Genomic DNA, 16,393 nt, shown 5'->3' with positions numbered 1-16,393 from the left:
ACGAGCCCGACTTCAGAACCGCGCACAGAACACACGCTTTCTTACCTTCCTCAACTAACCAGCGAACGGGGCAGGAAGATCCCTCGATTCCCGTTCGTACGCCTCCACCCTTGTTAACTAACATAAGCACCTACCTCAGCGGCTGCCCACGCAGCGACTCGTCCCCGGGGAAAAGGCGCCGGGCCGGGAGAGCCTCGGAGGGTCCCCGACCCCTTCCCGCACCGCCCTGGCGGGACGCGCCTCGGCGCCATCTTGTTGCCTGAGGGAGCAGCGGCGGGCAGGGGCCGCGGCCGCCAGCCCAGCGCGCCCTCGGCAGCCCGGCAGCCCCGCTCCCCCCCAAGGCCCCCCGGCGCTGCCTTGAGGGACCGAGGCAAGGGAGGGGAAGGCCGGTACCTGCCGAGCCGGTGCTGCTGCCGCGCAGGGAGAGGTCGAGGCCGGGCGGGGGGCTCAGCACAGGCCGGCAGGGAGCGGCGGGGCCGAGCGGAGTAACAACCTTCGCCGCCCCGCGGGAGGCGGCCGGGCCGCCCGAGGCCTTAGCGATACCGTTAGGGGTGACGCCGCCATCTTCCCGCCGAGCCATTCAAACCCCAGCACCGCCCCAGAGCGGCGGCGGGGCGGCTCTCCGCTTCTCCCCGCCCGCCGCGGCGGCAGGCGGGCTCGGGGACCGTTCCTGGGCGGTCAACGGCCGGAGCTGGAGCAGGGAAAGAGCGAGAACGGTGCCGCCTGCCTGCGCTCCGGGCGGGGAGGATGATTCCACAGCCCCGGCACGCACCTGTGACTGAAACTTTGGGGGGGGGGGGTGTTGCTACAGCTGCACGCAATAACGCTAATTTGCTTTGGGCACTAATTAACACATGTTTTAATCATTACTCTTAGCTTTCCAGGTGCCCCACGCTCACCTTTGTCAAAGCGTATTGTAATAAATAAAATGCCAAGGCAACGTTTGAACTTCTAGGACAGTCATCCAAATCGCAGACTACTGGTTTTCTTTGTAATCGCACCTGGCTTTGTTTCAGCAACACTCAGGAGCACACGTTACTTAGGTTGCCCAGGCAGAAGACAGGTGTAATTAATGAAGCAACATAATGCAGTCTGCTTTATCAAAACAAGCATACCACAAGCACACGGGCTTGCCTTGCAGAGCTTCTTCATCCTTGCAGAAAGACAGATGGAAACAACAAAGGGAACAGCACAAAGGACAAACAGCCTCACTTGCTGTTTTTAAAGGCTCAGCTAGCCAAAATAACCTCTTCGGATACTGAAAGATAAGGCTAGTTCATCTCTCCCCAGCAACATGAATATCAGAAGCAGTACTGTGAAAATTCTGCAACACCCAAAAAAAAATATGCAAGTGTCTGTTCATCACCTGCAGAAGTGCTAAGTAGCACGATACACAACAGTTAACAACAGAGGGGAAAATTAAGGCTTTTCCAAGTTGCTTTTAATTTCAACTTAAGAAAACATACTAATCTTTCCAGAAATATTGACAACTAATGCTGAACATTCAAAGTGGTTCCAGTAGCATGGACATAGGCAGGTAGTATTTCCTTCTGTCCATCGGGAATGTATCTTTTATTTTGGGTAACACACGCACACTCCACTCAGGAAAAACTTTCTCTCCATGTTCTGTAGATCTCTCTACAGAGAAATGGATCACAGCTTGGGAGGCTGACTTCATGCGAAGCAGTGCCAGTGCTCATAATCTCAAAACACATAGACGCACCCTCTCTGAGGCACCCAAGACCCATGTCCCTCAGCCTCTCTTCTCACAGGAACAGGTTATTGGCCCAGAAACACTCAGAAAACAGCTGGTGGTAAAATGGATTCGAGAGTCAGGCATGGAAGCAACAGCCTTCTTTCCAGTTGTCCTCCTTCACAACAGCCTAAAGCTTCTGTATCCATCTTTGTCCTGCCTAAGGAATTTCTGGCCCACAAAGATGAGCACATGCTCTCATTCCTGTCATTAAAGCAATCTCTTAAGATTAAATGGAAGCAAAATCCTTTAAGAATACTGCTGTTATTTCAGACAATTATATCTGAATTAGTGCAAGGAATGGTCTAATGGAACAGTCAACATAATTAAATCCTCTTTAAACCAAGCAGCTCAAAGAGCCTATTTTGTTGTTAAAGTTTACAAAACCAGATGCTCATAGTAGGCTCTTCTGTGTTTCAAAGCCCAAGCACCAGAAAAGTACAACAGGCGGTTTTTCTAAAGCCATTATTTTAATCAATTGACACTTAAAAGGATGTATCCATCTTGCTACTCCGTAGACCAACGGTTAAATGCATTAAAGGGAGGAGAGGCATACTTGAATCCTTAGTTGAAGACTCCTTGCTGCAGAAAACAATTCCCCCAGCAGACTAACCATTTCCTGCATTAGTATTGAAAAAATATAGAAGAAAATATTTCAGTAAAGATTTCTACTTAGTAACAATATATAATTCTATTGCACCAGAAAAAAGACCAGAATAAACAGTGCTGATGTTTGAAATGCTCACAGCATAGACATGTTTCACTTTAACATGTAGTTTTACAACTGCAGCACAAAATCTATTACTTCCCCATCACTTTATGTTTGATGAAGTACACTTCATGTACTACTTGCAGCTTTGAAAAAGCTATTTAAAATATTAAAGGGGACTTTAATCTCCATTTTATTCATTTCTTCTTTAAGGGAAAAAAACAGGTTTCGCTAACTGAAAACTTTAAACCGTTAAAAAATAGTTTACAAAATTTGAGGACTGACTGACTTTACTAAGGTAGGAAAAAGGGCTAACTAGCAACCAGTCGAAGAATTTGGTTCCGTAAGTACGTGCACAGCTGGTTCATCAAGTCTCTGTTCTGTCCTTCAACCCAGTGCATTTCTACTAATACATCATTTCCTTCTTTCTTCACATTCATTAAACACTTAAAGAGAAAACATCTACTAGTTTCTTTCGGACTTTGTTCTTTTTCAACTGTCAGACTGCTAGCTTCCTCTGGAGGGCAAGGTTCCTCCTTTGCATTACTGGAACCTTTGCCAAGTGACATTTCTCCCCGCTTCACTTCTGTCTCCTCCTCCTTCACATGTTCACAGTGTTCTTCTTTGGTGGCAGATTCTTCCGTTAGCTCGTCACTTGCGGCCAAGTGAACATCCTCCTCAGGTGCCACAAACCCTGTTTCAGAGTCTTCAGTCTTGGGGTTTTCACAGTCCGAGTTGTTGCTCATGCTCTTCTGGCTGTTTTTTTCCTCTTCCATTGCTTGCAGAGCATCTTCAGAAGCCCGAGGAAGTTCTCGTAACTGCCTTATTCTCTCTCGTTTCTTTCTCCTCAAATGAATCCAGGAGTTTTCAATGGCAGTCACAAACAGGCTAACTTCATCCTTGCCACAGGGAACACGTTTATGCTGAACCTATTGCAGAAAACAGCAGAACTTCATATTATCCTCTCACACTTATGCTTTCAAGTAGGACGTTGTTTTAATGTGTAAGACTTAATACTGTACCTTCAGATCAGTGAGAATCTTCTCTACCCAGGCTCTAACCACAGCAATAGCTTCTACAGCATCCCAGCCCAGAGCTGCAGCTTTGATGGATAACTCTTTGACTGTAGAAGCCAAAACCATAAATGTAATTGGTTTTCGGGGTTTTTCTAATTTTCTTCTTTTAGAGGGAGGTGACTAGAAGAAAGAAAAAAAAAATTACAAAGCTATGCAGTATTAGTGGGATGACTTTTGTACTCAGTAGACATGGGGATTAAGAGTATAATGTAAGCCACTAAACAGTTATTGACAGGGCTTGAGTTTCACTTCACTCCAGAGAGTTTTAAGTTGAAAACAGCTAACAGGATCATGTACTTTATGCTAGCCTGATGGACAGAAGGAGTTTTTCAGACCTTAGGCAAAAAGCTTCATTGTTTCCTTCAAACCACTAGTTATCTGTGAGCTGAGAAAGTGCGGCTGCTCTTGGGAACAGAGGTCAAGGGTTAATATCCACATTTTGATCCAAGTTCACTGAAGGTTTACTTGCATCTTCTATAAGGTTGGTTATTGTCTATGCTTATCTTACAGTACATGTACCTCTGGATCCAAAAAAGCAGCTGGCTTACATTAGTTATGGTGAACAAGCTTTACTTACATTCATGCAGGCAAGTCTAAGCTAGACATGTTCGTATCTACTTGGTAACAGAATCTGTAACAGTAAATTAAACCCAAGTTCTCAGAGGGAAGCTGAAAGTTCAAATCTAGCCCCAAAATTAGCATATTTTTAATACTACTAAATTGCTATCTGAAGTATATTACAAATTACCCTTGCTTACACTGAAACCCATAGGAAGTTCCTACACAGGCTTCTTTTTTCTTCCCTAAACATAGGTCATTCATGAATCACATGTAACAACTGCTAACAGACTGGTAGCTAGTTAAGAAATCCTACTGTCCATACAGCCCAGCACAGCCAGTGTCCCAGTCTGAAGGAGAACAGTTTGTTCCACAGCAGCTATAGCTCATTAGGCCCTTCCTCAAATAAGAAGCATAGACAATCACAAGCAAAGCCGAATTAAGCTACTTACAGGTACTTGTACATCATCATAGAAACTCCACGCCAGTGCCCATCTCATGGTGCGTCCTTGACAGAATTCAGTATGAGTAACTTTAGGAACCTATGCAAAGAAGCAATATAAAACTTCATTTCATATTAATAAAAAACACTGGTTTACTGCACACATTTTCAAATTTAAAAAAATTACAAAGTTAGCATAGAGTTATTTCTCATAACAGAAAAGGAGATTCTTTCTAACATGGCTCATGGATGTCAGTGCCACTTGAAACTGGTCAGTGCCAAGCCTGGCACCCGTGCCCAGGATTTCCCATCTCTGCCCTGCCATATTCTCTGCCCTTTCAGAGCTTCAAGTTCAGCAAGACACAACATGACCCTTTTTGTGCAGCAATCCAGCACACCCATAGCACACATCTGCATTCTGATTCTGCAAAAAGCACATTCTCCTTGTTCAGAACCTGCTCCTGTTGCGCTTTGTAATGCTGAACCCATTGCTGTAGCAAAGGAACACAGAAGAAAGGCAACGAAGGGCTGGGAAGCCAAGCCACTCACCTGTCTGCAGATGGCAGAAATGTGTCCAGAAACAATTCACTATCTTTGCCCCCAAAAAGCAAGTCTGGACTTACACTGCCTTTAAATAAACTCGGATCCAATGCTAGTGTTAACTAGTCTTTCCACACATGGATGCTGTAGCCATTTATGTATGGTATGGAGAATGTGCTAAATACTACCAAGGATAAATATCAACCATCCCACCTCACTGAATTATCAGCTCTAGAGCATAAGCCCCAGGTCTGCACAGAAAAAAAACATAGCACTGTACCAGCTACTAGGAAGACAGTTAACTCTATCCCAGCTGGAACCAGGACAACTCTACAGAAACTCACCCCCTGGATTCGAAGTTCCTCTTTCAATGGTGCTAAGCTGCATTTCTTCCCCAACATGCAACTGTACCATCTGCAAATAGTACATTAACAAAGTGTTTTACAAACGCAGATCAACTGAAAATGGCAACTGTCAGAAAGAACTACTTGGATCAGAAACCTGGAGAATAGATTTAAAAACAAAACAACAACAAAATAATCACACTCTTAACCAGAGACTAGGACATAGTGCAACATGAATGGGAACAGAAGACACAGTGGACAGGGGAATCTTTTCAAGTTTATAGGAAATACAGTAAGTCTATTATTGAAACAGTGCCTCAACAAGCAAGAATCCTGTTTCAAAGACTGACTTTAGTTATGTGGGAGATATTACCCTTTACAATAATTTGTTTCAATTTCTCCACTTTTTTTGGAGAATGAATCAGAATAAAAAGGAATATTCAACTATTGACAAGCATTTGTGCCTCAGAAGCAGAAGTGTGCCTGCTGACTACTTCTGCTCACTCTTAACTCATTATCCAGGTTTCCATCACCTAACCCATGTTTCATGGGGACACAAACAGGGCAAAAAAAAGGAAAGAAATTTATTTTCCCACTTCTGGTGGAGCTTATCCTTCCGCTCAGCTCCACATCTTCAATATCTCCAAACACTACACCTTTGTTCTTCATCTAAATTACTGTTGGACCTCTACAACCCTCTCGTCCGTACTTTTTTGGTGACTGGATCCAAAAAGTTTAGTCATAAATATAACGTAGTAAAGAATGAAAATTGGAGTTCCCGGTTATCAAGGGACAGTTTCCTCAAGACTATGCATCTAACTTGAAGGAAAGCAGTTTAAATTTCTCACAAACACAAATTAAATACACTGTAAACAGAACAAAAAAAAAAAAGATCAGTGGTATTAAGGGACAATTATTTAAAATTACTTCCTGCATAATGCAATATACAGAATTTCATGTAGCAATACTTAAATTAAACCCCAAAATTTCTAGCAAAACTTACAACACACATCTTTCCCAAAATTATAAAATACTGAACTTGCAACTCCTAGCTGAAGTGAGGATGGGGGTAAATAAACAAAATAATCTCCTGGCCCAAGGGAGTCTCTATCTACTAACAGTTTATTGCTCGCGCCCTTTGGTAGAGTTGCCAAACCTTATCTCTAACAAAATAGGAAACAGTATTTTAAGTAAACTGTTCTTTCTTTAACAGATTCTCCAAGGTAGTTTATTCAAAACCACGAACCGAACCATCCCTACCATCCAAACACACAGTGCTTATTTTTCCTAACAGGATATGCAGTTAGCACGCGAGTATGTTCTATGCCCTGCACTATCAATTTGTCAGATCAAGAGATACCCTCTTCTTTGCTAGAGGGATGGTGTTGCCAAGAGGGGCAATACAGGAACGATGCCTTTCTCATCATTCCACACCACCTTTTCAAGGCAAAGACTGCTTGCCTTGAGAGTAACATCAGTCAGTTCTCTACTACATTTGCCACTCCTTCCAGCATTGTCAAAAAGCAACTTATCAAAAGCAAGTTTCCCCTGGATGTACACACACCAGATGGAACTAGAAACCATGTTGCTATTGCATTTCCAGAAGTCATCACAGATGCATCCCCTGCCCCCACCTTACAGGGCCAATTAAGTCCTCAGTTGTATACATGTGCTTTCCAGATCACAGTATTTTACACAGTGCACCACATGCTCCTGTGGAAATCACACTGGTGGAAAAAAAACACTACGTATGAGAAAGAGCACGTACAAAGCATAAAAACAACCAGCTATACATGAAAGAACATTTTATATATATATATATATATATATATATGTTACACTATCACTTCCTTTCTGACCTGCCTCCCCTCACCCATTGTTATCACTGACTAAACTCAGAAGAACTGTTTCAGTTTATATTTAGTTTTGAAAAATCACTACATTTTAGACACGCATAAGAGCATACACACCTAAAAGCTTGTCTACATCAACTAGCCTAAAATAACATTCTACCTACAAACTTTGACAGGATCAGCAATCATTTCCCACTGTCCTTGCTGGCACAAATAAGATTGCTAAAAATTCTCATGAGTTTAATTCTTCTGGCTTGTAACCACTTCTGAACATCAAAACCTCTATTTTATCACTCTGCCATACTATCCCCTTTTGATATTTTGTAAGATTTAGTGGGTGACAGAGAAAGAAAGGACATTAAAAAAAAAAACAACACCCCCCATTTCAAGATTTGCAAAACATTTCCAACCTCTGCAAACCTTCTCAACCTTTTTTTCCTTCAAAGCACTACAAGACAGAAAAAAGCACTTCTAACAGAGCCAAATGCAGTCTTACTTTGTCTTGTTTTTCCAAAAACTAAATATATTTTTCATTTTTTCAGGCCCATTATTAGAAAACAAACATTCTAAAGAAAAATTTTGGTATTACATAGACAAAGATTCTAATGCAATGGTCTGCCTAGAAGGGTCTAAAAAAACAAAACCAAAACACTTCTTGAATATATAAAACACAGGCTGTATTTCCTTTGCTTAGGAGACTGATGAAGCCGTGGTAACACATTAAGTTTTGGCAGCTGTATTTTAGAGGGATATTAAAAAAAAAAAAACCAAACCAAAAACTGAAGGAATCTTCCAGAAGAGCTAGAGGAATAACATATAACACTGAGGGAGAGAAAGTCTGATAGTCAAAAAACTGAAGATGTACCATCTGTTCAAAAGAAGGTCTCACTATGGTTTTTATTGCGGCTTATGTTCACCCAAGATAGCATTCAGTACAACAGTGCCCTTTAGTAGGCAAAGCTGCAAGTTACCAAAATTCAGCCAGGAAAAGATAGAAACTTTTAGGTAATGAATAGATAACTAGGCAATGTCATAAATCCTTCCCCACCCCAGAAGCCCTGAAGACTCAACCTTGACTGTCTTTAGCAAGTACGCGTGCTAATTTAGCTGCAAGCTACAAGTGTCACTGTTACTGGCTTTTTTTGCCTTCTGCCTTTAAATACCTCAAACGATGAGGTGTAATTGATGCTCAAGAACAACTAATTTCACATAAACTGAGACTAATCACTGATGTGTATGTATCATTAAACAAACCAAACAGTTATCACTGGACCACAGCTACATTCCTTACTTAAAATATCACTTTTGTGTGATTTCTGCCAAAGCATCAGGCAAAAGGTGTGGGTTTTTTAACTGCAACAAAGCACTTACCTTAACCTCTTTTTAAGTTGTAGACTGTCATGAATAATTCTTTTGACAAATTCTAGTTCTCCGCCCTCAGCCATGATTTCTGTGATCCCTCCTGTATTTACAGAGCTGGGAGGTGGACGCCGTGGATTCCGAGAATTTACTCCCTGGATTAAAAAAGAGCATTTGAGATGAACATTTAATATGTTAGGCCGCTTTGTACACTGCGTCCTGCCTCAGTCTTTAGTGGGTAGCAAGTGTCACCACCTATAGTTATCCTCCCCTCATCAGAACCACGGATAATAGACAAAGATACATTCAAAACAAGCATAACAGTGAATACCCTACAATCTCAAACCTAGGTAAGTTACTTGTCACACAACGGTATCCTCCTAATATGAAATACAAGGTAAGACATGCTGGTTACATGCGTCTACACAATTATAATCTATAGTGTTTAATTTAATTTCAACGCTTAGATCTTTTTTCCACTGCCCTATATTATAGAGTTAAGTTTCTGACTATATTCAGTGGGTATCGCCAAGAACTGTTGCGAGCTACACGATATTGCCTAAATCACTACGGAAATGAAAAATACAGACAGGCACAATGCCAGAAACCAATTCCTCTGTACCACTGTTATGCAACGGGCACTTGATTTCAGATTTACTAGCTGTCTACTTTCCAAACTAATTCTCTAAGCCAGTAAGAACTTGTGAAAAAATTCTACAGGTCATGCTCCACTTTAGGAAGGGTAACAGTTAAGTTTTTCAAAACTCCTTTGGGACAGTGGGTGGGGACAGAGAAGGCTTAAATGCTGTTTCATAATGATTTGGGACTTCCCATTCTACCTTTCCCAAGGGAACTGGTTAAATTATTGCTCCCCTCCCACTCACTGAACACTGAAGTACATACATTTAGTTTGTTAGCTTACCTTCGCTTCCAACTGGTTGGCAAAAAAGGGGGGGTTGCACATGCAGAAATCATAAACAATCTCAGATTCTTCTTTCAGTGCATCCATTAGAAGAGTCTTCTGTGGTACCTTCACCACTAACACAAAACAGGAATTTGGTCAATAAGGAACTTTGTATTTTATCTGGCATGCCATTTACATTTCAGTGTTTCCTGAAACAATATATTGTATAAAAACTACACTTTCTAAACAGTATTTTCTACAAAAAAATGTAACAAATATCAGCATGCAAATAAAGACTTCAGGTTAAGGATTAGCATACAAACAGCTTGTGTGTTTATACACAGTAGTAAAATTACATGCGTCTGTTTAAAACAATAGTAACTGCTTGAATTATACTGAGTTCTCTGATGCAACTACAAATTCCCTTTAAGCCCTTTCAAAAATTAATATAAGTGTCAATTAATCACCCCATAGGCTCCTCAGAGATAAAATAAATCCCAGTCTAAACAGCTTTTCTAAGATAGATAATTCTAGAATTGTACTCAAAGAAATGTACTGTTTGGTCTTCCTAGAGTGTAAAGCTAAGAAATAGAGAGACTAAGGTAAAGCTGTCTTCACTGAAGTTACACAGCACCAAGATCAGCTTCAAATCTAATCTTATAATAAACCAGAATTACTGTGTTAGTAATACTATGCATCCTGCACAGGAACTGTGGTCTTACACAACAGAAGAATCACAACAAGAGAAAAAGATTAGAGTTTCCTGTCTGGACAAATCTTCTGCTTACTTGGGTCCACCAACTTATTATTACCCATCACAAGGATGAAGGCAAATATCCCACATAGATCTCCACTGTCTTTCCCCAAAGGCTATATAATTCCCTTGGAAATTGTGGTCAAGTCCTGCCACACATCTTCTGAAGACCACAGGAACTCCAGCCCAAGGAGCAGGAATTTAAATATGGATGAAGTCCAGTTAAAGCATGTATAAAGATTATTACAAGCAGGACTTCTTGCAGACTTTACCAGTCCTGCAACTCACGGAAAACGCACATAGAACAAAGACATTTAGAATGGAGGCAGAAGGCATGCCTCTCTTCCTAACATTTACTACTACAGTTTATCACCACCTTAAGAATACAAAATTGTTAGGATAGCAGGCAATTACCAAAGTTCAGGTTATATGTAACAAGAATAATACCTTGTTATAATAGTATGTACCATTACATACAGGGTACTGATATTTTTATTTTTTTAATTTTTTTTTTAAATACCAGCAGATAAATTCTGGCCATCATACCATTCCAGTAAAATAGATACACAACTCAGAACACCATGTAATTTCTTTTTAGTATTTACATCAATGCCCAGGTTTATCAGTTTCTGTTTTGCACATATAGAAGAGATTCCCTTTGGAAGAAAGTTATGGCAAGCAGTATTTCACTTTCAGCCAAAAAACATGGCTTTTTTTTCCTCTGGGCAAAAAGAAGCTATGATGCAATTAATAATCATCCCTGCATTACTGCTGTTTTTACTATCACTGAAATTTTTTTTCCATTGAAGTTAGAAGAACAAAGGCTATATTCTAACACGATCTCCAAATGAAGCTATTTGGGAAAAATTTCAAGACAGACTCCTAGAACACGACAAAAATTCTGTGTTGTTTTTTGGTTTTTTTAAAACAGAATTACAGGAAGATGTCTAATCTGACTCCAAAATGCCTTGCTAAACAAGTTACTAGCTGCAGTAGTACACTCAGCTCTAGCTAAACAATTCGGGTCCAGGAGTTAAAAAGTGGCAGGGTGGATCATTCCCAGGCAGCGTCTGGCTACGGGTACCACCAGTGGTAATCCCTTGCCCGTGGCTCTACCAGCAATCAGTCATTTACTCCACCTTATCACCTTTGGCACTACAGCCTCACATAAGGCATTTTCCTTTGCCAGAGGTTTTTCCAGTATAGTGAAACACCACCACAGCACTATAACTCCTGCGATGGCAGTAGTAACAGAAAACTGTCATTGTTCTCCACATCAAGTTCTGGATCTTCAAGACTGACAAGGAGCACAGACCAAGACGACAATGTTTTGGTAAAAAGGGTACTTACAAAATCCAGCAGAAGTGAAGATTTTATTTCAGAGCTGAATTACAGACCTGCTTTTTAGTGTACCGAGTTGCCGCAGAAAATTTTCCAAGGTCATCCACAGACCAAGTCTGGCATACTGCTACTACCACAGACGCTGTTAGGACCTAACTCAGAAATTAGGATGAAGGACTGTCTCTGTACAAGAGACGAATATATGGCAGTGTCATGCAAATGATCTGAGGGGAGCACGCCAGGTCTCCTAACAGCAGAAACAGCACAAACCCTAAGAAATACTTCAGCAACAGACAAAAAAATATGGAGAGAGGAAAACACCCCAGGGTGAAGTTTAACTTTCAGATTTTTGTAAGGATGAGTAGTTCTCTATCCACACATCCCATTCTAGAGAAGCTGTGACTTCTGGCTTAAGCACAAACAGACCTTAATAGACAATCTGCTTCAATAAGAACAATTGAGCATGTATCTGGCAGGAATATGGATTCTGATATGCCACTGAACATGGCAAAAATACACCACAACATTTGTATGCTACTAAATACCTTATTACATCATACCTTTTATAAGATCAGACAAGTTATTTTGTTCCACATTCTTCTTGGCATAATTGAAGCACATATCATCCACTTCTGTTGCAAGAAAATACCAGCCATTCAAAGTTGCTCCAAGTAATGGGTATATGCAAGATGCCCCTGTCCCTGCAGAAGTGAAAAGCCATGAGAAAGGCAAAACAAGTCTCTGGTGTTATACGCAGTGTGGCTGTTAACTATGTACTTTTTACAACAAAAAGAACTAACTTCAAAAAAACATTAGTTACTGATCATTTACTACTCAGTTCTTTAGTGAACTTTATTTTTTTTTCCTATATGACAGTGATTAATTTATACAGTGCAAGCCAAATATATTCTGGTTCTACTATGAAAACCCCTATCACAAATATGTTTTTCTTCTGCGTTTCTCTATTATTTACCACCAAAAAAAAAAAAAATCTGTTCCATCACACTGTCTTTCCCTAATGCCCAAAACAATGAGAGAAACAGAGGTGCCAGTTAGGATATCTAAAAAGATCACCAGACAGATAAAAACTTGTGTCCTGGTTTCAGCTGGGATAAAGTTAATTGTCTTCATAGTAGCTGGTATAGTGCTATGTTTTTGAGTTAAGTATGAGAAGAACATTGCTAACACTGATGTTTTCAGTTGTTGCTAAGTAGTGTTTATACTAAGTCAAGGATTTTTAAGCTTCTCATGCCCAGCCAGCCAGAAGGCTGGAGGGGCACAAGAAGCTGGGAGGGGACACAGCCAGGGCAGCTGACCCAAACTGGCCAAAGGGGTATTCCATACCATGTGACATCACATCTAGTATATAAACGACAACTTGGTAACAAAGAGAAATATATGCTAGCACAAAATAATTCTTTCTCGTAATTATGCAATATCTAGGTGATCAAATTACCAATGACAGTCAAATTTAGGATTAAAGGGAATGGATAGAAGAAAAGGGAATGGTATCTCACCACCACAAAACTTGAGTTCAGAGATATATCAAGAGTCTACTGTTATACTGACTTATTGAAACATAAATAACAATATCCGTCAGTACACAAAAGCATGCAGTTATTTCCAGCACTCCTGTTAACATTCCTCTTGGATGACTTACTGCTTTCCCAGAGTTGGAACATCAATGTTCACTGCCAACTCAAACTGAAGGTTTTTTCAATATTTGGAGGACTTAAAGGATCTGTCTCTTCCACCTAGCCACCTACCATGACAAAGTTCACAGAAACTGTTTTTGAAAATGCAACCTAATATCAAATACATAGAAGCTGGCTAACAAGGTTAAAAGTCATGAAAGGAAAGCAGCTGTGCACACACTACGTAATGATATAACCCTTGTATCCATCACAAATCCAGCTAAAAATGCAAGTCAGTAAGTTTCAGGAGAACAAAAATTCCATTACAAAAAAAAAAAAAAAAAAATCATGCTAGTGAACACCAAGAAAACAGTAATGAAAAAACTGGCATGGTAACTGAGACTACCGAACCCAAGCTTTGAAGACAATAACTAAAGTTTTAACATCTTAAAAACTGAAGTTTTAAGCATTAAAACACAAGTTAGAAAGGAAATTCCAGCGTGTCTCCATTTCACTATGAGTACTTCAACACAAAACAATCTTCAAAAACAAGCCTTTGAAATTGTAAAGGAAGATTCTATTGACAAAAAAATAAAAAGATGTGAACTAAATTAAAATGTATCATTGAAGATGCCTTTTAAGTAATTCACATAGAATCACCAAAAATTTGGAATCCAAACCAATTTTATTATCTGTGTCAAATATAGTTTCTTGCTCCTACAGAGCTTGCCTTTTTTTTTATTTCTAATCAACACCAAATTATGTGCATCAGTGTACATCTTATAAATTCACATCTTTACTGAATAACCATTTACTTCAATCTACTACTTAATTCAGGTATTGCCCAGATATTATCCAATAACCTGGATACTGAAATTGAGCAAGCTGCGATGCTCCTAGGCTCATATCAGTATCATCCATCTGTGGATATTCAGTCCAGTTTAAAAAAAATATTTTGTTTTCAACAACATACAGGAAATCTTTGACCATCTACAACCAAAAGACAGCTTTGCTACATCTGTCTCAGTTTCTAATTAAGCTGTTTTTTGGGTTTTTTGACAATATAGCTCATAAAAATAGCTGCATTGAAAAAAATACCAACAAAAAAAAGAACAAAGTTTAAAAAAGACAGATCATTGATCTGTCAAATACATCTGAAAATACAGAAATTTTATTAAAAGGAACACTAGAAAATATTGTTATGCAACTCACAAACTCTCTTGCGCAAAATTAGCAGATTACTAACATAATTCACTAGTTAGAAGCCTAAGAAGAAATGCCATTTTTTTTTTAAATTCCTGTAGAATGACATTTTTGCCTGCGTTACTAGCAGCATAATTTTTGTATACCACACAGAGCTGCACTCAAGAGAGTTCAAGGCCACGCAAAGCCAAACAATTGCCCGCTATGGCCGTTCTTGTGTTTGTGCAGAGAAACCCGACCCATCAAGAAGCCGAACGAAATACCAGTGGAGACAGATTGCCCGTTTCACCGTGGCGAGCCCGGTTCAGATTTTTGCCTCTCAGACTTCCCGTTTCTCCACGGGCGCGTAACAGGTTTTATCGGCTAGTTTCATTGACGGTAAACAGCGAATTCAACATTTCGTTTTCCCAGGTACCTATGTCAATGCCTCGCCTGAGGACTTGCTTGTCAGCATCCTGGTGACCAATGAGATCCTCCACCCAGTGGATGTAGTTCAGCCTCAAGGGAACGGTAGGAATCAGCCTTTCCACGGGGATGTCAATCGTAAGCCCAAAATCCTCCTTCAGGAGCGTACAGGTCAGAGCTCTCACCGCCTCGGGGTCCTTGAAATTCAGGCTGAAGAGGTACAAGCAGCGGTTACGGGGGCCAGCGCCCTCTCCCTCGCCACCCCCCCCGGGACGGCCACGGCCCTCGGGAGCCGCTCCACAGCCCCAGGACCCGGCCCGGCCCGGCCCTCCCGCCGACGGGCCCTACCTCACCCTGCCGGTGAGGGTGGTCTGTACGTGCTGCTGGAACTCGGGGTACTTGCCGGCCAGGTAAGCGAAGTCGGGAGGCTTGTCCTTGTACCGGTTGCGAGCGTGCATGGACTTGTTGAGGGCCATGGCAGAGGGGAACCGCCGGGGGAGCGCGGAGCGGGTTCGCCGCCCTCCCCGCCGACCGACCGACCGGCTCCCGGCGAGCACCGCGGCGCCTTGGGGCGTACCAAAGTGCGGCAGGCGCGGGGGGGGGCAAGCGGGTGTCAGACCGCTCAAACCATCGCCCAGAGCGGAGAGGGGGGGGGGGGGGAGCGGCTGCTGCCGTGGGAGTCGGGCGACTAGAGATTTATATTTTAAAATATAAATGTTTTAAATACGGGCGTCATCGCCTCCGAGTTAGAGACTGAATGAGTCATCAAGAGCCCAAAAATAAATAAAAAATTTTAAAAAGCCTCAAACCTGCAGCTCCAAGGTCGGTCTTTCTGGCGACCGCTCAGTCCAGGCTCAGACTCTGCCGGACGAGGAGTCTCTGCTTTTACCGTCACCGGCCCGGGTCACCTTCCTCACCGCGACGAGACCTTCAACGTGCTCTGAAACGCCTCGTAGTCACGGATTTCTGTGTAATTGATGCGGTGCATGAAGTCACCGGTGACGGAGCAGCAGCCCGTGGCTGGCTGTTCACCTGCCTGTGGCTTCCCTTGCGGGGGGAACTTTAAAAACACCTGGATTTTAAATGAGCGATTACACAGTAAAAAAAAAAAACCAAACCACCAAACAAACACCAAACCCAATTCTTAAGTGTCACACCTGGAAAGGATTTCTGATTATTTCCCCACTTCAAGCAGTTACACATCTACAGTAATCATTATACTGCTGTGCTTCTTGAACACAAATTATGAAAGTGTATTACAATGAGTTTTGTATCATCTCCCTTGATTTAAAAAAAAAAAAATAAATCAGCCTCAGTTAAAACAGCATGTGGGCATAGCAAAACAAAGCCTCAAGCTGGGAATTACAACCGGCTTCAGCTCCTGGCTTTGCCACTGACTGTCATGAACTTCCAAGTTTCAAGTTTTCTCAGCGGTGGAGTAGGAACCATCCTTACTGCCTTAACACGGTGCTTTGGTTCCTCAGACAAAAACACACTTCTGTAAGATCAGCATTAACG

General features: G+C 41.5%; 2 protein-coding genes across 4 annotated transcripts in view; both read right to left on the bottom strand.

Moving 5' to 3' along the window:
• POLQ (DNA polymerase theta) overlaps positions 1-580 on the bottom strand; it is a 58,569-nt gene extending 57,989 nt beyond the window's left edge. Inside the window, exon 1 of the mRNA XM_049824546.1 lies at positions 394-580. Coding sequence (XP_049680503.1) covers positions 394-580 — 187 coding nt within the window. The remainder of the gene's footprint in view (positions 1-393) is intronic.
• A 2,051-nt stretch (positions 581-2,631) lies between these two features.
• METTL16 (methyltransferase 16, N6-methyladenosine) lies at positions 2,632-15,427 on the bottom strand. 3 transcript variants are annotated; one of them, XM_049824737.1, is made up of 9 exons: positions 15,224-15,427; positions 14,886-15,085; positions 12,194-12,334; positions 9,557-9,672; positions 8,647-8,789; positions 5,423-5,492; positions 4,549-4,638; positions 3,485-3,658; positions 2,632-3,391 (listed from the first exon to the last, which is right to left on the bottom strand). In XM_049824737.1, the coding sequence occupies exons 1-9, from the start codon at positions 15,349-15,351 to the stop codon at positions 2,774-2,776; spliced, it is 1,680 nt and encodes a 559-aa protein (XP_049680694.1). In that variant the 5' UTR covers positions 15,352-15,427; the 3' UTR covers positions 2,632-2,773. The 3 variants fall into 3 exon arrangements, with proteins under 3 accessions (XP_049680694.1, XP_049680697.1, XP_049680695.1); XM_049824740.1 differs by having other exon boundaries at positions 15,279-15,410; XM_049824738.1 differs by having other exon boundaries at positions 15,229-15,340.
• Between the last annotated feature and the right edge of the window lie 966 nt (positions 15,428-16,393).

The sequence above is a fragment of the Accipiter gentilis genome, chromosome 21, assembly GCF_929443795.1.
Source record: "Accipiter gentilis chromosome 21, bAccGen1.1, whole genome shotgun sequence".
Classification (NCBI taxonomy): domain Eukaryota; kingdom Metazoa; phylum Chordata; class Aves; order Accipitriformes; family Accipitridae; genus Astur; species Astur gentilis.
The sequence above is the reverse complement of the archived record's forward strand: the minus strand, read 5'-3'. Positions and strand labels throughout refer to the sequence as shown.